The sequence below is a fragment of the Aphidius gifuensis genome, linkage group LG5 (genome assembly GCF_014905175.1).
Source record: "Aphidius gifuensis isolate YNYX2018 linkage group LG5, ASM1490517v1, whole genome shotgun sequence".
In the NCBI taxonomy this organism is placed as follows: Eukaryota; Metazoa; Arthropoda; class Insecta; order Hymenoptera; family Braconidae; genus Aphidius; species Aphidius gifuensis.
This window is the reverse complement of record NC_057792.1, coordinates 6,220,060-6,243,346: the sequence shown is the minus strand read 5'-3', so window position 1 is coordinate 6,243,346 and position 23,287 is coordinate 6,220,060. Positions and strand designations below refer to the sequence as shown.

Below are 23,287 nucleotides of genomic sequence, written 5' to 3'. Positions count from 1 at the left end.
GTTGAATTTTGTCGTTATGGAAATTTACATAATTATTTATTAAATAATAGAAATAAATTCATTAATCAAATTGATGTTAATAGTGGTAAAATTAATCATTTAATTGGACAAAATAATAATGAGGCTGTAAAAAATTAGTAAGTTTATTTTATTATTTATATATAATGCTAACTTGGTAGAAATATTTCTCTGACGAAAATCAACCATTTCTTAGAAATTTCTCCGTCTTTTTCGATTTTTTTTTTCACTGTTTTTTATATTTTATATATTTTTATCATTTTTTTTGGGGATAGAAACCCTAAAAAAGCATAAAAAAGTCGAAAAAGCACGGAGAAATTTTTAAAGATTTTCTGGGAAAAAAAAAGGTCAGAGAAATATTTCCATCAAGGTAGCTGATTTTATGAACAATGAATTTATTATTTATGTAAAAATAAATTATTACAGTGGTCATAAAATGAAATACATTGATTTAATATTTCATCAAAGTGATTCAAGGCTAAATAGTGATGAAAATACTGATGAAATTGATGATCTTCAACGTTCAAATAAAAGTACAGAAGATACTTCACTGATGAACCTCGAAATTTCATCATCGAATAATGATAATGAACGATTAAATTATAGTGGTGATTATAAGGATGAAAATCTTCAACCAATATGTACCAATGATTTAATATTATGGGGATTTCAAGTTGCAAGAGGAATGGAATATCTAAGCCAAAGAAAGGTAATGAATTTTCTTGGCAAAAAAAAAGTCGGAGAAATATTTCCACCAGTGATTGTATAATGTTATTTGTTTCAGGTACTTCACGGTGATTTAGCAGCTCGTAATATATTATTAACAGATAATAATATTGTTAAAATATGTGATTTTGGTCTTGCAAAAAATGTATACAATGGTATTTATGAAAAAAAAAGTAATTCACCATTACCAATTAAATGGATGGCAATTGAATCAATACGTGATCAAATATTTTCAACTCAATCTGATGTTTGGTCATTTGGTATTGTATTATGGGAATTTTTTACACTTGCTGGTACACCATATCCAGGAATGGATGCACAAACACAATTTAATAAATTAAGCCAAGGATATAGAATGGAAAAACCATATTATTCAACAAATGAAATTTATAAAATAATGTTATCATGTTGGAATGATTTACCAAAATATCGTCCAAATTTTACACAACTTGTTAGAGAATTACAAAACTTGTTAGATGAAAAAACTGTTATACATTATGTTAATTTAAATATACCATATTTAAATTCAAATTCAATATTACTTGAGGATGGTAAAAAAGATTATTTATCATTGATGACTGCTCCTGATCATGATGCTGTATCATCAACAACATTACCATTAAAATTATATTCACAAATAAATCATAAAGATATATTTAAATTTCAAAATGATACTGATAATAATGACAATAATAATTTAGACAATTCACATGATCGATTATCAATAATAAAAGATCTAGATGATCACTATTTAAGACCAATTAATTTACATGAACAACGTGAAAAATTTAAAAACAAAAATAGAACAAAAAATGAAAACAAGGATGATGATAGATCAGGTGGTAATAAAAATTTAACAGATAATTTTAGTGAAAATAATGGGGAAATTATCAATAATAATTATGATAATATGTCTTATCACGTTTTAGGAATTATTGACAAATCAAAAATTGATAAATTAAATTGTATTAGTAATCCTAATTATATGATGATGATGAATAATGATGATTCTATTAAAAGAACTCAATTATAATTAACTAATTTGATCTCATTTTTATTCTGTTGTATAAATATTTAAGCAATATATCCGCTATAATTATCAACTCTGTCCAAAAAAAAAAACAAATGTTTATAAGATACACAAACAAGAATACAATTTAAAAACAATAATTACTTCAAGATTGATATTTTTTAACATAAAGATTACAACCATCTTTAAAACCAAGAAATATATTTCCAGGATGAATTTCAGTTTTATAAGCTGGATTAATCGAAACTTCATAATTTTTTAAAATTTGTATAAAACCAACAGCTGTTTGTAACATACCCACTCGCATTCCTATTAATAAAAAACAAAAAAAATTAATTAAACAAATAGATACCGATAATTTTATATAAATAAATAAATATATTCTTAATTTACCAATACAAGTACGTGGACCCTCGCCAAACTAAAGCAAAAAAAACGAATTGAATAATCAAAAATAATTTATAAAAAAAAAATAAAATTAATTAACAAACCGGCATAAATGTGCAGGGTTGAATTTCATGTTTTCGTTCATCGCTGAATCTGTCTGGATCAAAAATATCAGGATTTGGAAAATATTTTGGATCCATTTGAATACCAGGTAGAGCTACATACACCGCTGTGCCTTTTTCAATGACCACGTCTGTATCTGGTATCTGTTGAAATTAATTTTACAATTAAAATATAAAATACTAAATTGGATGCACATTTTATTGAACTAAGAAATACCAATAATCGTAATTTAAATTATTATAATACTGATAAATTGTCTGACATATTTCAATGAAACAAATGAAAATCATTGTGATGATAATTAATTATCGAAATCAATTATGATAACATGTCTTATGACGCTTTAAAAATTATTGATAAATAAAAAATAAACAAGAAAATATTTACTGATAAAAATTATTTATCATACCGTGTAATTTTTTTCAGCAACACGATCTAAAAGTGGAGCTGGCGGATACATTCTCAATGTCTCATTAATAACTTGCATCAAATATTTCATATCTTGAACAGCTTCATATGTAAATCCTTTATTATTAATTTTTTCACGAATTTCATTTCTAACACGATCTTGAAGTTCTGGTTGTTTTGCCAACTCATATAATCCAAATGCAATTGTCGTTGAACTTGTTTCTTGACCTAAATTATTATTCAAATGAAAAAAAAAAACAAATTAAAAATAATTTTAATAGTAAATTTATATTATTACATACCAGCTAATAAAAATACAACTGACTGTGCAACAAGCTCATCTCTAGTAAAAGCTTAAAAAAATAAAAATACCATAATTTATTAAATAATAAATAATAAAAATAAAAATACACTTTAACTTACTAAATGTTGAATCTTTTTTATCATTTTTTAATTTTAATAATGTATCCATAACATCGCCTCTTTCGATATTTGATTTTTCTCTCATATCCATTGAACGCCAAAAAATATCACGAAAATAATCAGTATGATGATCCAGCAATGTTCCAGGTACAAGTAAATTATTTAATTTTGGAAAAAAAAATATACAAAATAAACGAATTATTTGTTTGAGTGTCATTGTTGTTGGATAAATACCTATAATTAATTAATAAAAATTAAAAATTAAATAAATAAATTATATCTTTAAAATTAAATCTTACTTCGTCTCCAAAATTCAGCTGTTGAATCATCAAATGAATTTGTTCTAACACCAAATGCCAATGATGATATAACATCAGTTGTATATTTTTGTGATGCAAGTTTTAAATCAATTGTTATTTTATCATTATTTAAATTATTATTAAATTTATCATATAAAAAATTATTTAATGTTTCAGATGATTCAACCATAAGATCAAATAATTGTTTAATTTTACCACTACTAAATGCTGGTGATAATTTTGTTCTTAAATGTTTCCATTCTGGATTATCAATTGAAAATATATTTCTTGTACCAATTGGATCATCTGGATTTTTAACAGCAAATTTATGATTTGGAAATACATCAAAATCTTTGACAAATATTTTTTTCATTAATAATGGATCACGTATTAATAATGATGGTTGATGAAATATATATATTCCAATAAATGGTAATTTTTCATCAGCTTGAAGATGTAAACGACCAATTAACCATCCTGGTGATATACGTTGATAAATATTATCTTTAAAATTACCAAATAATATATTTGTTGGTAGTGTTTTTACACCAAGTCTTTGCCAATATGTTAGTTTCCATTTTGCCCATATTAAAAATATACTTATTATTGATAAAAACAACAATGACAATTCAATGATCATTCTTCTACGATGTTCTTTTGTCAACTGATAAAATATTTTGCATTTTGATAGCTTGGTTTATCAGTATCAGAGATTATCAATTGCAAATTTGCAACGTCACATTCATCTTGTCATAAGGGATCTGACCTATTCACCATGGCATCTGGTGGCGCACCGTGAACTATTTCCAGACCATTGAAACTACATGAAAAAATTTTTTATGGTATAGTTTGTTGACGATAGCATACTATAGTAAAGCGGTCTGGAATGCGCCATATTGCCTCACAGATAAGCTTTTACACAATAAATGTGTGCGTGAGCGACCAAACCCCGCCCATAGGTCAGATCCCTATAATTTTGCACTTTATCATTGCAATAGTTTTTTTTTTTTTGTTGCTTTTTATTAATTCTAAAAATTTGTCTTGTCATGATTCAAAGACACTTTGCGAATAACATAATAACTAAAATTTTTTTCATGCATCAGTGATATAATCACTTGTAATTTTATCAGAAAAATCTGTAATCTTTTAAAATATATTTTTGCTTGAAGCACATAAACAAGGAAACATATTCAGTTTATTTTTTTATATAGCTATATAACACTTGAAAAAAAAAATGCAATTACGCTTTTTTATAATTACAGTAATTATTTTATATAAAAAAAAACATTTACACAACAACTGGTCATGTTTGTTTTGAAAAAAAAATAAATAAATAGCATAAACAAATTAATTATTCTTAAATTTTTATAATTTATTCATTTTATTTCTTATTATTTATGCAATATTTTAACTATGTTACACAAATATAATACATACATATTAATTAACCATTTACATTATGAAACATGTGTTCTAAAACATTAATTGTTTAACAAAAAAAATAATAATAATAATCACCGCATCACAAAGAAATTATTTAAAAAAATTTAAAAAAAAAAAAAAACACCATATACACATTTACAAGTAGATTTCATTGAATTTTATTCTCTTTTAAACAATAATTAATTGTTAATTTAAATTGTTTATATTAAACTCATTCATTTTACCAAAATAAAGTAAAATTTGAATTATAAATCCGGGCATTCAAACATATATATATTTTTTTTATTACAGTCTCGAAATCAAGCTCATCCAATAAAGTTTTTTTCTTTACTATTAAAATGATGATTTTTTTTCTGATAAAGTAACTATCATTTATACAAGATTTAAAAAAAAAAAAAAAAAAAAGAAACGGAATGTTTATTTTAAACTGAAAAAGAAAAAAAACAAGCGTAAAAACTCCAAACGATAACTTTGAAAAAAAACAATTGGATGAAATTTACTTTTGTAAATCTCCTTGTTGTTGTTGTTGTTGTTGTTGTTGCACTTGTTGTACTTGTTGTTGTACTTGTTGTTGCACCTGTTGCTGTGCCTGTTGTAAAGACTGATGTATTCGAATTTGTTGTCCATGTCCAGGACTACCTCTTGGAGTTGTTACAATTGGTTTACCAGTAACATGTCTTAATTGTGCATTTGATCCAACAACTTGCATTGTTTGTTTTAAAGAAGTATTACTACCAACACTAACTGGTATAACACGTGCTTGCATTGGTGATTTTGATAATACAACTTGTCCACTTTGTGTTACTGTTTGTCCAGTTGATACATGAGCAAATTGTTGTTGTACATTTGATGGAAATTTAACCATTTGTACAGAAACATTTGTATTTAATTGTTGCTGTTGCTGTTGTTGTTGTTGTTGTTGCTGTTGTTGTTGTGGATGTACTAGCAATTTTTGTACACCACTTTTACCAGGTAATTGTTGTGTTAATTGTGTCATTTTTTGTTGTCCACTTGTTTTATTACCACGTGCTAACGTTTGTGCTGGTACTGATAATGAACGTATTGATGATGGTGTACCTGTTCTTATATTTTGCATACTTGCTTTAACAAGTGTTGATAAATTATTGTTATTATTATTACTATTATTACTACCAGTTGTTGTTGATGGTGATGATGATGATGATGATGATGATGCACCAGCTTGTTGTAAACCAGCTTGTGCAAATATATGGGCTTGTGTTGCTGAATTAATTGTACTAACAATATTTTGTCCACTACTTGTTAATTGTAATTGTCCAATGGCTGCTTTTTGTTGTGCTTGTGTTAAGCCTTTTTTTTGTAATATTGCTGCAAATTCAGGAAATTGTGATCTTTGTTGTTTATCAATAATACCCTGATTAACAGCTGCTGTTGCTTGTTTCATAAGTGCAGCACGTGAATGTTGATTACCAACTGCAACAACTTTTTGTCCACTTTGTTGATTATGTAATAATATTTTTTGTTGATTCATTAAACTTTGACGTTGTTGCTGTTGTCGATTTAATTGAAATTGTAATTGTCCATGTGTTAATGATTTATTATTAACACCTGGTGCCACTGTTACATTAAGAACACCTTTTGGTGTAACAACTGATTGATTTTGTGATGCTACAATATTTGTTGGTGTTGTTGTTAAACGTTGTCCACCAGTTTGTTGTTGTTGTATATTACCAACTGGTACGATTGTTGCTGGTGAACGATTTGTTTCTTGTGTTGCAATTGATGATGCTTGACGTATTTTTGGTGTTGTTACAACTGTTGACTGTTGTTGATGATGCTGTTGTTGTTGTTGTTGTTGTTGTTGTTGTTGTTGTTGTTGTTGTTGTTGTTGTTGTGGTTGTTGTGGTTGTTGATGTTGTTGTTGTTGATGCTGTTGTTGAGGTGTTGATATTGCTACATTCATTGGAACTTGAGATTTTTGAGCTACCAATGTATTTATTTGTGGCAATTGATTTGTTGTTGGTGTTGTTGTTCCTGCAATTGCTGCTGTTACTGCTGGTGGTGGTGTTGACATTCGAGATGTTTGTGATTGTGCTGCAGCTACAACTGGTTGAGCCTGATGAGCTAATGATGCAGCAGCAGCAGCGGCAGCGGCCTGTGCTGCAGCTGCTGCTTGTACTGCTGCTGCTTGTACTGCTGCTGCTTGTTGTTGAGCAAGTCTTTGAACAGCCAATTGTTGTTGATCTGTCGTCTATAATAATTGAAAAAAAAAAAAATAAATAAAACATTAATATACATGATAATTAAAATATTTATTATTAAAATAAAAAAATTAATTAATTTACCGTATTTTTTAATTTTTCTTTGGCAATACGTTCAGCACGTTTTAATGCAACTTCAGTTGGTGTCAATGGTGTATCATATTTAATACCCCAATCAGCTAATACACTAGCATGTTTTGAATTTTTACCAGTTGAATTTGTTATAATTGATTTTGCTGCTGGTGTACGTTTATTTGATACTGTTTTAATCATATCAAAACGTGCACATAATAATGTTGTAAAATTTAAATTTTTATCTTGATTAAATAATTGTGATGTACGCATTGGTCTATTTGCTTTAGCTGTTTGTTGTTGTTGTTGTTGATTTTGTTGCTGTTGTTGTTGTTGTTGTTGTTCAAATTGATTTTTATAAATACCTTTTTGTTTTTTTTGTTTTTTAGGTAATGTATCATATAATAATTTACCCTCTTCACGTGGTACAATAACACTGTCATATCTTGATCTACATTGTTTTGGTGATCTATATATTCTACTTGTATTATTAACATAATCAGAAACAAGATCCCAATTTGGTGTATGACCTGGTGATATTATAACAAGACCAAGTGATAAATTTTGATAACCTTGTATTGTTTGTAATATTGCTATGTCTTCATGTATTAACCATTCTAATATAAAATCATAATCATTTATTTTAACAATTGATGTTGATGTTTTAACACCACCACTACTACTACTACCACCACTAGCACTAACACCACCAGCAGTACCAGCAGCAGGCAATGTTATTGATGGTCTTTGATTACTATTACTACCATTATTATTACTACCACGATGTTTTTGTGATTTTATATCTCTACGCATTTTTACTAATGCTGCTGATGGACGATCAAATAATGAACGTGGTGCATGTACTGAATCATCTTTATGACGTTTTTGTACTTTACGATTATCACGATCATTTGTTGATGCTGATATTGATGTTGTTGTTGTTGTGGTTGTTGTTTGATTTGTTGTTGTTTCAACACGTGGACGTTTTAATTCTTTTTTAATATATACTGGTGGTAAATCACATTCAGGTATTGGTGTACTATCATAAAGAAAATCCATTGAAAAATCAACATAAACATCATCATCTGATGTTGGAGGAGTTGGTGGACACCACATCTACAAAATTTAATAAATGCCATTTTAAATTTATAAAGAAATTATGAAATTTACATTTTTTATTTGATAGATATTTAAGTATATTATTCAAATCTTACCGGCATTGCTTCCATTGTATTATCCGACAGCCATATCTAAATAACCCAACAAAAAAAAATTGACAAAAAAATCAAAATAAATTTCATTTATATTTTTTTCCAATCCAAGATGTATCCATCAGACTTTCGATATTGACTGCAGCGAAATAACCAGAAGTTTTTTTTTTTTTTTTTTTCTAATTTTCTAATTTTCTTTCAAACTTACCATTGAGAATTTAATCAATATTAATTATCATATTTCAATTATAAATATAATTATTAAATAATAATAATAAAAAAAAAATATTTGGGAAAAAATGTAAGGGGCCTTGTAGTTCATTCAAAGGCTCAAATTTTCATTTTTTTTTTTTCGAAAAAAAAAAAAAGAAAAACCATTCTGGTGGTGTTTCGCTACATTCGAATAATCGAGGGAAAAATTCCTCGCTTTCAATTGATATATAATTTGATACTAATTATTTTTTAATTTATTTTTAAATCATGTGCCTGCTTATATCCTGGGAGTCTCCAAGTTTGGAATGGCAAAGGCAGTGGTTTTGGTGCCATTTAAAAAATAATTTAAATTTTCAAGATTCATATTATTATTATTTTTTTTTTTTACTCAATTATTTTAACTTATTATTATATTTTTAATATTGTGCAGTCATGACACGGCTTTGCCACGCCAAACTGTCATGCAATTAAAAATTATTTAAACCACCAAAACATAAACAAGCACACTGACAAAATTTTGCTTTATTTTAAATTAATTTCTGTTATCATTTTGACACCAAAACGGATCTGAACCTTTGAATGCACTTGGAAACAAACCAAGAAATAAGAAAACACATTGTTATATTTATTTTTCATGTTATTTTTTTAATAATTTCTTTTCTTTTTTTTTTTTTTTTTTCATTCTTTGTTAATTTTTCTTTTTGATAGCAAGGAATATTTCTTCATTTTTCTGTCGGACGCACTTGGATTCATACAAAAATATCAATCACACACTTATCAATTAAATGTAATTACAGGACTTTTTCTTTTTTTTTTTTTTTTGTTTAAATATAAATTGCTTGCAAACAAACTAAAGTCCTATATATATTTTTTTTTTTAGCTTTATATATATAAACAATAACAAAAAAAATAAACGTTAAAAAACAAAAAAAAGAAATTAATTCACGAGATTTTTTTTGAGGGCAAAAGTTTCTAGACAAATTTGAAAAATATTCAGACTCAACTGATAAACGGAATCAATCCACTAGTCAAAATTTTATCAATAATTATTATAATTTCTTTAAAAATTGGTTACGCAATTTTAGATTTTTTTTTTTCTTTCATAACGTTCATCTTTTTTTTTTTTTCATACTAAAATCTAATATAATACAGTCATGAGTTCTCTTGTATCACGAATTATATAAATAATCACTCATTCATAGACCACTTATTTTAATTTTATATTTTACAAAGCCGCTGCCGTAATTTTTTTTTTTTTTTTTTTTCTTGTTAATCACAAAATAAAAAAGAAAAAAAAAAAATGAAAATTTTCAAAATAGTACGGTACGGTAGGGTTTTATTTACAATTAAAAAAAAAAATATTGGCAAAATCAAAAAATATTACGATTTTTAAGAAATTCGTAATTGTCAATAAAATGAAAATAAAAAAAAAAAAAAAAAAAATTAATAAAATGAAAAAATCATTAAATTTTCATCATTTATTAATTTTTTTTTTTTTTTTTCTCTTTTATTATTCTATTTTACAATTTGTTCATATTGATAATTAAATTTGTATTTTTTCAATGATTAAAAATTAATTCTTGATAATGATGAATTTTTCCGTAAATTTTTACGATTTTTTTTATCATTATCAACATCAACATCATCAATAACGTCATTATTATTTTTCAAACTGTGATTATTATCAATTTTTTTAATAATTTTATTACAATTATAACGTGAATGTGTATCAAGTGATAATATTGCAACAACTTTAGCCGTTCTTTGTGGTCTTTCATCATTAATAATATTAATATCAACATTACCATTTGTATCAGTTGTTGTATTATTATCAATAATCATTGATAAATCATTATTTAATTTTTTATTTGTTGTTAATTTAATTTTTTTATTAACATCACTATTATTTGTATCAATTGTTGATCTTGTTATTCTTGGCATTGGTGTATCAGGACGTTTTCTAAATGATGATAATTGTACAATTGTATTATTATCTGTTGATGATGATTTTTTATTGTCAATTAAACGTGAATTTGATCTACTACGTTTTTGTGGTATTAAAAAACCATTATCATTTGTTTTTGTATTTGATGTTGATCTTGTAACTCTTGATTTTGATACTGTTAATGCTGTTGATGAAGCTGATGTAGATGACGATGATGATATTGTATTATCATCATTAATTTTAGGTGCTGTTAATGTTGTTTTAGATGCATTAACATCAATATCATTTTTATCAATTAAATCTGATGTACCAGTTAATGATCTTGTTGATGTTCTTCTTGGTTTTTTATCATCAATATTACAATTACTTGTGTCTGTTATTAATTTTGAACGACGTGTTGATATACCAGATGATGATTTTAATTTACAAACATCATTATCATCACATTGTTCTGTTATTATTTTATTATTTTTACCTTCAACATTATTATCATTATCACTGGTTTTTTTATTATCATTATTATCAATATTTATAGATGATTCATTAGCTTTATTATCAGTTATTTTTGATGATATTGATTCATCAACATATGATAATGAATCAAATGTATTATCATGCGAACAATTATCCAATAAATTATCAATTTTATTTGCATTATTTTCATCTAAATTTGATAAATTATTTGTTGGCTTTTTACAACTACTATCATCATCGTCAATTTTATAATTATCTAATTTATTTGAATTATAATTATCATCGGCATTAACTGTGTCATGTGATTCATTATATTCACTATTTTTATTATGCAAATAATTATCAAAATTATTTGTTTCTAATTCATCAATATTATCATAATTATCAGTATTATTTGTATCAAATGTATCATCATTATTTCTTTTACTTAAATCAATACGTTTACGCATACGTACTGGTAATATTGGTGATACATCAAGTGTCCATAAATTAATTTTAACATCACCACGTGAACGTGTACGTGGTGAATTAAGATCAAGATGATTTTTTTTATTTTTAACCTCAATTTTTTCATTATTTATTTTTTCAGTTTTAATATTATTATTTTTTAATTTTGAATTTTTAAACGGTCTACCGGGTTTACGTTTAACAAATGTTTTTGATATGTATTGTGATGAATTTTTATCTTCATCATCATTATCATCACCATCATCATCATTATCATTATCACTATTATTACTATTATTGTCAATATCAATTTGATTATCATTTAAATATCTATCATCATCATCTTCATTATCATCTGATAAATCCGAATTATCAGATAGATTTGTTAATAATTTTGTTTCTGTTTCTGATAATGTTGCTGATGTTGATGATGATACTGATGATGAAAAACTATTTTGACGACGTGAACTACGACGTATTGGTAAATTTGTAATTTTTTGTTTTTTATTAATTAAACGCTTATTAACCTGATTTTGTGCATCCTCACGAGTATATGTTAATGATTTATCATCATCCTCAGTCATTCTCATGCGTCTATCTTCTTCTTCACGTAATGCACGTAAACGATCAATTTCCCAATCACGTTTTTGTTGTTCAAGTTGAGCTTCAGCTGCTGCTAATTGAGCTGCTGAAAAACAATCTTCTGTTTCTTCAACAAAATGCATTGCATAACGTTCAATTGGTTTTAACTGTAAAATAAAGAAAACAATTTTTTTTATTAATTATAATCTAGTTTAATAAACATTTTAATTATAGTTTTTTTCTACGTCATGTGTTTCTCCAGACAGGATTCGCATGATTGAATTTATAATAATCATATCACACGAGTTTTAACAGAGATTTTTAATATATCGCTATCAAAATAATATTAAACCAACTAATTTATTAATTAATCTAAGCTGGTGAGCGGATAGCGAAATTAAATGTTTTTTTTTTTTTCTATTTTTAACAATTTCACATTCAAGTATAAAATAGTTGCATGAAAATATGAATCATTATTAAGTCTTTTTTTTGTTTAAATTTCGATTGTTGATTGTGGAAAAAAAAAAAACATTTTAAACACAAGAATGAATAATATAAATTATATCCACAAGATTAACTGTTTTATCTTCTAAGAAAATTCATAAAAAACCATTTCAAGTGATTGAAAAAAAATTCTACAAGCAATTTATATCGATAATATATAAAAAATGAATTCAAATTTTATTCTATGCAAAATTTTAAACTTGAGAAAATTGTATTGGTATCAAAGAAATATGTATGACACTTTTGCGCAATGTATCTTTATAAAAAAAAATATATATTGCATGGGAAAGTTGTCATGTAATTTAATCTACCTTCCCTGAAATGATAATTTGCAATGAAATAATACAAATTACTTTGGATGAAAGGTAAAATAAATAATAAAATATATTATATTAATTTTGTAATTACCTGTGAAATAATAGTTTGAACTTCCAATTCAGCTTTTGATATTTGTTGATCATCTTTGTCATAATCATCAAGTGGTATATTTTCATCAAATTCAGCAAGATCAGCAACAGCTTCAGCTTTAGCAATTTTAGCAGCTTGTACATCAAGATCTTCTTCAACAGCAGCAAGTGCTGATTCTAATGCACCCATTGCAATTTTTTCTTCTTGTTGTCCACCACCACTACCGCTAACACTTGCAATTGCATTATCAATTTTATTATTTCTATTTTTTTCACGTTCTTTATTTAATTGTACAACATCAGCCATTCTTGTTGTTGCATCACCATCATTATCAACATTAAATAAATCTTGTATTGTTGATGATTTAAAATATGCTGTTGTAAAATTACCATTTTCAATAGCCATTTCACCAAGCATTCTTTTTTGATTAGCTTTTTTAATATATTTTCTTCAATTGTTTTTCAGATATTAAACGATAAATATGTACATCACGTGTTTGTCCAATACGATGACAACGATCTTGTGCTTGTGCATCCATTGTTGGATTCAATCACTATCATAAAATATAACAGTATCAGCACCAGTTAAATTAACACCAACACCACCAGATCTTGTTGATAATATAAAACAAAAAATTCTTTTATCATTATTAAATCTTTCCATTAGTATTTGTCGTTGATCAATTTTTGTTGTACCATCTAAACGTAAATAAATATAACCATGATAATTTAAAAATGCTTCTAATACATCAAGCATTCTTGTCATTTGTGTAAATAATAATACACGATGATAATCAGTCTTTAATTTTCTTAATAAATTATCTAATGATTGTAATTTACCACAATCATATTGTATTAAACGTGGATCAGGAAATTGTGTCATCATTGATGATATTATTGGATGTAATATATCAATTTTTTTAACTAATTTTTTTTCAAATATTGTTTTATAATATTTTTCAGAATTATATTTATGTTGTGATGGATGTGATACATGTATACGTGGCATTGGTGCTGTAACTGCTGGTACATAACATAAATATTTATCAAATATTACCTTTAAATCATCAACAATTTTATCAGTTGTTTTAATTGTATTATTAAGTGTATTTGTTGTACTAAAATATTCATTTCTTGTTCTTAATGATTTTTTTGTATTTTTAATATGTAACCAACCAGAATTCCATTTACAACAATTTGATGGTTTATCAATTCTTAATGCCATAAATAAATCATCACCATATAATGGACATACTGAACATCTTTGTGAATTTATATTTGCAATTGTTTGTAATTTGTTAATACGTTTTTTACGTCTTTCATTATCAATATCTTGTATATAAAATTCAGATTTTGGTGCTTCTTTTAATGCACGTAATTTTTGTTGTTGATTATTACAATCTTTTTGTATATTTTTTGTAACAATACCACAACGTAATTGTCCACTTGTTGAAGAAGATGACGATGATAATGAAGAAGAAGAAGATGACGATGATGATAATGTTGTTGGTGATGATTGTGTTGTTGTAACACTTAATGGTGGTACACGCATAACTGGACGTCCAGTAACTGCTGATGATAAACCCATTATTTTTGGTGATAATACTGTTAATCTTTGACCACTTGTTGTTGTCATTACTGGAAATGATACTGTTGATGATGTATTTGATTGACTTGATGTTAATATTATTTGTCTACCAGTTGGTGTGTGTACAAATTGAGCAAAACTTGGTACATTAATACGTTGTAAATTTTCACCCGATTTAAAAGTTAAACGTGGTATAACATCACGCATAGTTGGATTTGATACTGTTATTCTGGATGTATTTGATGTTGATGGTGTTGTTGTTAATGTTGTTAATGATGTTGATGATGTTGTTGTTGTTGTCGTCGTTGTTGTGGCTAATGATGTTGATACTTGTGATGTATGAGCAACTGGAATTGCTATAAATAAAAAAGAATAAAACAAATATTATTTAATTGATCAAATAAATATATTCAATTATTTTAAAATAATAAAAAAAAAAAAAAATGTCATGCCGGTTCTGGAATGTATATTATGTAAAAAATTTCATATACAAGCTGGTCCGGATATTTTAATCTAGCATCATTGCAAAGGAATAAATACACGTCACAATGTAAATTCCGATCGATGATGCAAATAATAATAATGAAATAATAATGAAGATAAATTTTATACCTTTTACATTGCATTGATGTTGTACAATTTGTACTGCATAGCCTTGTAATTGTTGTCCACTAGCAACTCTCAATGTAACACCCTGTCCATTATTACCACTTTTATTTGTAATTGATGTATTACTTGATGATGATGGTAATAAACTTGATATATTTTTAATTTTTTGTTGATTCATTTGTGGTATTGTTGGTGGTGCTTTAACTTGATTTGATAATCTAACATTTATTTTAATTTTACCAGATGGACATTTTGGTGGTGGTAATGGTTGTGTATCAATTTCTTCAATTAATTTACGTGGTACTTGACATTTACGTACACGATGTGATGCAAATGCTGTTATTGTTTTTTCATAATTTATAAGATTTAAATTTAAATAATTTAAATCAACATGTTTCATTGGATTATAATCAAGTGCATTCCATACTAATGATGCTGTTATGTATTCTAATACTTCCATACGAAATGGTGATACTGTTGGACGTACTTCAAATAAATTTGGATGATTACATACTTTACGTAGCTGCATCAGTACATTTATTACACTTAATAAATTACCACTTGCAAGTGTTTCTTTTGTTTTAGCACGTGACATAAAATCATCATACAAAAATCTTTGACGTTTTGATAATCTACACATTATAACGTGTTCATATTTTTTTGGCAATTGTTTTTCAACTTCACACTTTAATCTTCGTAATAAAAATGGACGTAAAACCTGTAATACAAATCAAACAAAAGGTTAATTATTATTTTTCATAAATTATGCAAAGTTTAAAAATATATTTATTTTTTTTTTAAATATAAATTGTATCTCCCGACAGGATTCGCATGGCAGAATTAATTATTTCTGATCACACGAGTTTTAATAGAGATTTTTCTTTCAAATTACTATCTCGCTATCAAAAAAAATTAAACCAGTAAATTTATTGAAAAATATTCTGGGGAGCGGATAGCGAGAAATATTTCATTTTTTTTTTTTTTTTTTGCAAGTATTACGTACAGACCTTGTGAAGACGACGAATAACATTTTCGTTGAATTGATTGTTTCCTTCAATCATTCCAGTCACTGGATTGCTGAACCATTCTTTGAATTCTCGATGTGATTGAAATACATTTGGCATTAAAAAATGCATCAAAGACCATAATTCCATTAAATTATTTTGTAACGGAGTACCAGTCAACAGTAATCGTCTAGAAGAAAACAAAAAAAAAAAAAAACATTAAATCATTATTATTAAGTTCCGGCTTTTATTTTAAATAAATTATTTTTATTTATTTTTATTTTCAATCAGACAAATGCCTCGATAACAGCACAAAGTAGGTTCAAGTTGAATGGATCTTGTTCCTTCAGAAACGGTATTTTAACATCATAGAAAAATATTTGTTTAATTTTTTTAATAATAAAAATTAAATATTTATAAAATAAATTACCTTTGAGTTTGAAAATTAAGCAGTAGTTGCCATCTTTGTGATTTAAAATTTTTAATATTTTGTGCTTCATCAAGAATTAAATATTTCCATTTTTTTCTACGAAAACTTTGATGATCTTGAATAACTAATTTGTATGATGTTATACAAATATGAAATGCATTTGGTTTTGTCCATCCAGTTCTTTTTTGTTTACGTTCTTTTTGTGTACCATAATATGTTAATATTTTAAAACCAGGACACCATTTTTTACATTCCATTTCCCAATTAAGCATAACTGATGTTGGTACTATTATTAAATGTGGTCCCCAATTACCTTTTTCACATGCTAAATGTGATAATAATGCTATTGTTTGAATTGTTTTACCAAGACCCATTTCATCAGCTAATATACCATTTAATTTTCTATCAAACATTGTCACCAACCAGTCCAATCCAATATGCTGATATTCACGAAGTGAATGTTTCAATAAAAATGGAATTTTCGTTACAACCTGTTGACATATTTAGAAAACAAATAAAAATTAATAAATCGTTTCTTTTTTTCTTCTAAATTAAAATATTTTTATGAATATTTGTGTAACACTTTTGCGCAATTAATTTTTATTAAATAATAAATAATTGCATGGGAAAGATGTCACATATTTTTATCTACCTAACGTGAAATGATGAATTGTAATTTAATGTACAAAACATTTTGGAAGAAAGGCATTTAATATTGTTATTTTTCATCATTAAAAATATAATAAAACTTACACTTGTTGTTAATAATGTATTTCCTTTTGGTTGTATACTTTCAGCAAGTGCAGCAACATCATCCATTTCATCATGTGTATCTGATTGTGATGATTGTTCAACATTACTTTTATCCAAATCTTCAAATAATGATTTAAGACCAATACTTGTTTCATCATCACTTTGATTTTGTAATTGTTCAGTTGTTTCATCATCACTGTCACATTCACTTGATGATTTATCATCATCTTCATCATCATCAACAGCTTTTTCTGATTCTTTTTCAGAATCTATAACAATAAAAACAAAAAAATTTATTAATATTAACTATATGATACAGTACTAGATAGATTTTATAATTATTATTTTTTTTTCAATCAGACAAATGCCTCGATAACAGCACAAAGTAGGTTCAAGTTGAATGGATCTTGTTCCTTCAGAAACGGTATTTTAACATCATTTAAAAAAAAAAAACAAACTAACATATAATTTTTTAAGATTATAAAAATAATATTTACCTTGATCATCACTGTCATCTTCAACTTCCATTGGTTGCTGATTTAAACCACTGTATTTAGCCATTAATTCATCAATAGACATTTCATTTTCAGCATTTAAATCATCAATTTCTTGTTTATGATCAATTTTACTTTCATTTTTTTCTTGTTCCATAATTGTATCTTCATCATCATCAGTTGATTCACCACTAGCTATATGAAATTCATCATCAGCATTATTTTCATTATCTTGTTGACTTTTTTCTTCTTCATCATCATCTTCTTCTTCTCCTTCTACTACATCATCATTATCTTCACCTTCTTCTTCACCACCTTGTTCTTCTTCATTATTTATTTGTAATTCTTGATCTCTTTCTTCTAAATAATTTGGTGGTAATTCTTTAAGTAAATCTTCTAATGGTAATTCAGATTCTTTTTTTAATAATTCAACTTCTTCTTTATGATTCATTGATTTCATTTCTTCTTCAGCTTTTGCAATTGTTTCTTCATCATCATCTGAACATTGATTTGGTTCAAATTCATCATCTGAATTTGTTTTGCTCGTTGGTACTGGTGATGATATACGTGAACTATTTATTGATGCTGGTACACTTTGATTACCATCTGTTTTATTAAGACCCTCTGTTAACCATGTTGAATATTTTTCAGTTTGACCAACAATAAAATTAAGATGTTGATCAAGTGCTTTTTTACGTTTTTCTTCAAGTTTTGTTTGTTGTTTAATTTCAACTAGCTAAAATACAACAAAAAAAAGAAAAAATTTAATTAGAAAATTTTTTTTTTTAAACAATTATAATTTACATAATAAATAAAATATAATTAATAAATGTTTCCAAATAATTTTATGGTACAAATTAAATATTTGAAACCTGATTTAAATAATTTAGATAAATTTTATGTTCCCACAATGAGCTCACAGTTTCTAAAATGATAATATTGAAGCTGCCGGCTTAAGTATGTGGGGTAAAAATAAAAATATAAAGAAAATAATCAATTAAAATTAATATTTACCTTTTCAACATTTGTCCAAAAACCTTTAACTTCTTTAGCAACAAAACCAGCAATTTTTTTAAGTCTAAGTTCTTGTAATTTTTCAGCTTTAAGTGCTTGTATTGCTTTTTCTTGAAAATGTTTTTGTACCATTCTAGCACATTTTTTAGCAGCAGCTTTTTTCCATTTTCTTTCTTGTGCAAAATCAGCAGCAAGCCATACCATTTCTTCAAGTAAATAATCCCAATGTGCTTTTGTACGTGTTGGTTCTTGAATTTTAGGTAATCTTCTTTCTGACCATAAACCATCACGTTGTAATTCATTTATTCTTTGCATAACATATGCTTCTTGTTTAGCTTTTTCAACAATTTGTTCTTGATTATTATGACAATCATTTGTAATTAATGATGATGATGACGGTGATGAAGATGTTGATGTTGTTGGTGATGGTACTTGTTGTTGTGGTAATTTAACTAATTTAACAACTGGTTGTGATACACTTGCTGATGTTATAGCTGTTGATATTGATGCTGTTGTTGTTGTTTTAACTGTTGATGTTGTTGATGTTATTGATTGAGTTGTTGTTGCTGTTGCTGCTGCAGTCGTTAGTGTTGTTGTTGTTATTACTGCTTTCGTAACAATTGGAGCTACTGCTGTTGTTGTTACTGTTGTTGTTGCTGTCGTTACTGCAGCTGTTGTTGCTGTTGTTGTTGATGTTGATGACACTGGCACTTGTGATATTGATGATATTTTTACTGGCTCTAGAGTTGATGGTGTTGGTGTTCCACCTTTTTTAATTAAAAAAAAAAAAAAAAATGATTATCAGTTAGTTTTCTTTACATGAAGAATTATGTAATTTAATTTATGTTTTTATTTTTAATTTGTAACGAACGTATCCCTTAGGCAAAAAGACGATAATGATCTTGAAGCCTTACACATGCTCGTAATTAATATACCCACAAATTTTAAGGCCAATACAAGCAAAATCACTTGAATCAACGGAATATTATTCGTGGGTTGAAAGAAAAGAAAATATTTTTTTTTTTCTTTCATTATTAAAAAATAATCATCATACAACATATTTTAATGACATGCAAAAACTATTTTTATCCTATTAAAACAACATTTTATCCTACGACAATAATTTTCCATTAATATAAAGGAAAAATAAAATTTTAAATTAAAAATAACCTTGGTATCTCTATTGTTCAAAGTAATATAAATTTTTTTTCGATTTTAATTAAATCTTCTGTTGGAATAATAATTATCATTATTAAAACAAGTAATTTTTTAATTTAAATATTTAATTACTCAAAGAGAATTTACTATATTTAAATATTCAAGGTGTTTATTTGTTAATTGAAAAAATTTTTTGAACGTAAGAGATACCTTGAAATACTAAATAAACATCGAGTGACACAATCCTAATATTGTTGGGTAATCACCTATAATTATGGTAGGTGCAATAGTAGAAGTATTAGGTGGAGGGTGAACTGTGATTGTTGGTGGTTGTATAGACGTCCTTATAGCAAAAATCATGCCATGACGACCACCTTGGGGTCTACCTGGTAATTGACCTACTACCCAAATTTAATAATTCGTTTTTTTTTTGTTCATTTCTTCATTCATTTAACATTGGTCATCATATGAAGTAACACATATTTTAAATTTATACTTTAAGAAATAAATCAACTCACCTTGTTGACTTAGTTGTGCTACAGCTGCTGGTAATGTTGTTGATACAGCAATTGGTGTAACACCAACACCACTTACTTTAACTTCATTTGAATTTGTTAATAAATTTGTATTTTTTAATAAATTATTAATAACTGTTGTCATTGGTGCTAATAAATCTTCATCATTATCATTTGCATCAAGTTTTTGTGATTTTAAAAATTTTAAATAATCAGATGTTGGTAATTTTTTTCTCCAATATTGAAAATCCATCATATTACCATCATTTAATAAATAATATAATTCAGTTACATTATCAATATATTTATCACGTAATGAACTCATTCTATGAATTTTACTATCCATAATACGATTACGATAACATATTGTATCATCATTAAGTGTTGATTTATCATTTGTATCATTTAATTTTAATTTTTTTAATGGTGGTGATGATGTATTTAATGATGCAACTGATGTTGGTGTTAAAAACATATTACCAATTGATGTTTTTATTAATTTTGGTGATGTTGATAATACAACTTTTGTTGTATTTATACGATTTGGTGTTGATGATGTTGTACCACCACTAGAAGTTGCAACACCAACAACACGTGGTGTTTGATTATTTATATTGACTATCCTGGTAACACCAACTTGCTGAATACCAGCATTTGTTGTTGAACTCGTTATCATCTTTAAACAAATACAAATAAATAAAATTAATTATTTAATAGAAATATTATTATTTTAAAATTGAATTTTTATTTATTATTAAATTCTTCAGATAAATGCCTCGTTTAACAGCACAAATTGGTTTCGATTTGAATGGATATCAAAACCATCAGGTTCGGTATAGAATCATCATTGAATTAACATGTTAAAAATATAAATTAACTTTGTTATTTTAATTACCTGATTAAGTCCAGGTACTTGTGATGTAATGACAAATTGTTGTCCACTTGTTGTGATGACATTGAGTCCTTGTCCAGTAGCCAATACTTGCTGGATACTAAGAGTTGTTTGTTGGGTATTATTATTACCTGGATTACCACCATTATTATTGACAGGGCGGCAAAATAGGCGCGCCATGTTTATCACTCATTACACATCACACTGTAATCATTAAATATAAACAAAAAAATTAATCAACTAATCATTAAACAAATATTTAAATATATATTCAACTTATTACATGTATTTTTTTTTTTTTTTTTTCAAAGAAAATTATATTTAATATTTGTTTCATTATCATGTTTATATTATCACATATACAAATGTCAACAAGTTAATTAACCTCTTAACAAAAATCATCAAATAAGTTAAAAAAAAAAATTTATAATTTTTCATTTTAAATAATTATTAATTGGTATTTTCGATTAGTATTAATTTATTTTTAATTCAAATTAACAATTGTTGAGATTGATTATTCGAGATGACTGCCGAAATCGAAATCCCGGGACACGAGTCGCAAGCGTCCAACCGCGCCATACCAAAAAAAAAAATGGAATGTGCAAAAAAAAAAAAAAAGAAAAAATTATTCAATAATTACAAGAAGCCAGCAAATATTAACAAAACCGTAGTTGACATTAATAAAACAATAAAAAATTAATTAAAAATATATTAAATAGAAAATTAAAAAAAAGTAATTAAAAAATTTCGAAAAAATGTTTTATTATAAATTGCAAGTTAATTAATTTTTGGGAAATTTATTACTAATGAAGTTTGTGTATTAAATAATTTTATGAAAAAAATTAAATACGAGTGCCAAGCCCATCAACAAGACACGATACAAAGGAAATTTTGTGTCGGCCATATTGGCGTTGTATACGATGCCATGGGTTATATGTCGTTCGACTTACCATAATGTAATCACAAAATTGTTAAGTGCACATTTTGCATAGTTTATAATTAATTTAATTTAAACATTTTATTATTAATAAATAAATTGTAAATATCACTTATTAAACCACATGTGACAATGTTTTAAAACTATTATTATTATTATAAACTTTAAAAAAAAAAAAATTTTTTTTTACCCAAGTATGGTATTGAATGTTGAAATAAAATTTTTACGTTCGTCACTGGGATGCCGCCCTCAAGGACACGCGAACCACAGACATCTAAACATGGCGACTGCACGAAATGATATTGCCCGGAATATACGGGACGATGTCGATGCTCAGAGTCTGCGCCAACCATTAAAAAAAAAAAAAAATGCTTCGAAAATTCGAGGAAAAAAGGGAAAAAAAAGTTGAACGATTAAACAAAATGGCGGCTGAATAATGCCGTCACTTGATGGCGCTTGTTTCCGGAAATTGGCGTTGCTGAATTGTGATTGGTTTAAATTTAATACACGCGGCTGGGATTGGATGGCTAACTTTAAGAATATTATGACGTGTTTCCTGTATCAAATCAGCAACAGTTTTTTCTTTTTTTTCAACAAAATTATTAATAAATTACTCCAAAAAAAATTTGCATTATTTTGGGGAAAATTTGATGTATTATTAAATGAAATTAATGTTAATTAATATTTAATTAAATTTTTAAAATACACTTTCATTTTTAGATTTAATTTATCAAAATCAACGTGGAGTAAATTTTTCTTCAAGATGATTTTAAAACTATCTACTCGTTTTTTAAATATATAATTAATGAAAATTAATTTAACGATTGATTAATTAATTTAAAATAAATATATAATAAAAATTTAACAAGAAAAAAGGAGCACGCGTAAAAATTTACCACGTGGAAAATGATAAAATTTTCCAAGTATTAAAAATAATTATT

At 26.2% G+C, this 23,287-nt stretch overlaps 4 protein-coding genes across 4 annotated transcripts in view; 2 read left to right on the top strand and 2 right to left on the bottom strand.

Annotated features, from left to right (window-relative positions):
* The window catches only part of LOC122856287, a 7,977-nt gene extending 7,675 nt beyond the window's left edge, over nucleotides 1-302 (top strand). Inside the window, exon 5 of the mRNA XM_044157982.1 lies at nucleotides 294-302. Within this exon, the coding sequence (XP_044013917.1) occupies nucleotides 294-302 (9 nt within the window). The remainder of the gene's footprint in view (nucleotides 1-293) is intronic.
* A 158-nt stretch (nucleotides 303-460) lies between these two features.
* Nucleotides 461-1,777, top strand: LOC122856286 (platelet-derived growth factor receptor alpha-like). Its single transcript, XM_044157981.1, has 2 exons — nucleotides 461-727; nucleotides 803-1,777. Exons 1-2 carry the CDS (start codon nucleotides 572-574, stop codon nucleotides 1,775-1,777), a joined length of 1,131 nt encoding a protein of 376 aa, XP_044013916.1. The 5' UTR covers nucleotides 461-571.
* Nucleotides 1,778-4,192, bottom strand: LOC122857301 (cytochrome P450 6k1-like). Its single transcript, XM_044159403.1, has 7 exons — nucleotides 3,415-4,192; nucleotides 3,116-3,349; nucleotides 2,995-3,045; nucleotides 2,694-2,920; nucleotides 2,266-2,427; nucleotides 2,168-2,195; nucleotides 1,778-2,083 (listed from the first exon to the last, which is right to left on the bottom strand). The coding sequence occupies exons 1-7, from the start codon at nucleotides 4,052-4,054 to the stop codon at nucleotides 1,920-1,922; spliced, it is 1,506 nt and encodes a 501-aa protein (XP_044015338.1). The 5' UTR covers nucleotides 4,055-4,192; the 3' UTR covers nucleotides 1,778-1,919.
* A 910-nt stretch (nucleotides 4,193-5,102) lies between these two features.
* LOC122857265 (helicase domino-like) lies at nucleotides 5,103-22,525 on the bottom strand. The gene is given in 16 exon segments (XM_044159345.1): nucleotides 5,103-7,087; nucleotides 7,182-8,285; nucleotides 8,384-8,419; nucleotides 11,987-12,208; nucleotides 12,954-13,398; nucleotides 13,400-13,502; nucleotides 13,505-14,896; nucleotides 15,153-15,867; nucleotides 16,157-16,343; nucleotides 16,584-17,074; nucleotides 17,337-17,605; nucleotides 17,834-18,566; nucleotides 18,845-19,611; nucleotides 20,521-21,193; nucleotides 21,413-21,613; nucleotides 22,360-22,525. Coding segments are annotated over 15 exon segments (9,048 nt in total). The 5' UTR covers nucleotides 21,590-21,613; nucleotides 22,360-22,525; the 3' UTR covers nucleotides 5,103-5,353.
* Nucleotides 22,526-23,287: the final 762 nt, after the last annotated feature.

What these genes read in the sequence shown, in the direction of transcription:
- LOC122856286 (XM_044157981.1), top strand. Translation starts at nt 572, where the DNA reads ATGAACCTCGAAATTTCATCATCGAATAATGATAATGAACGATTAAAT. An exon ending in AATATCTAAGCCAAAGAAAG is followed by an intron (nt 728 to 802) that starts GTAATGAATTTT and finishes TATTTGTTTCAG; the next exon opens with GTACTTCACGGTGATTTAGC.
- LOC122857301 (XM_044159403.1), bottom strand. Translation starts at nt 4,054, where the DNA reads ATGATCATTGAATTGTCATTGTTGTTTTTATCAATAATAAGTATATTT. An exon ending in TTGCTGAAAAAAATTACACG is followed by an intron (nt 2,428 to 2,693) that starts GTATGATAAATA and finishes TAATTTCAACAG; the next exon opens with ATACCAGATACAGACGTGGT. An exon ending in GGGTCCACGTACTTGTATTG is followed by an intron (nt 2,084 to 2,167) that starts GTAAATTAAGAA and finishes TTTTATTAATAG; the next exon opens with GAATGCGAGTGGGTATGTTA.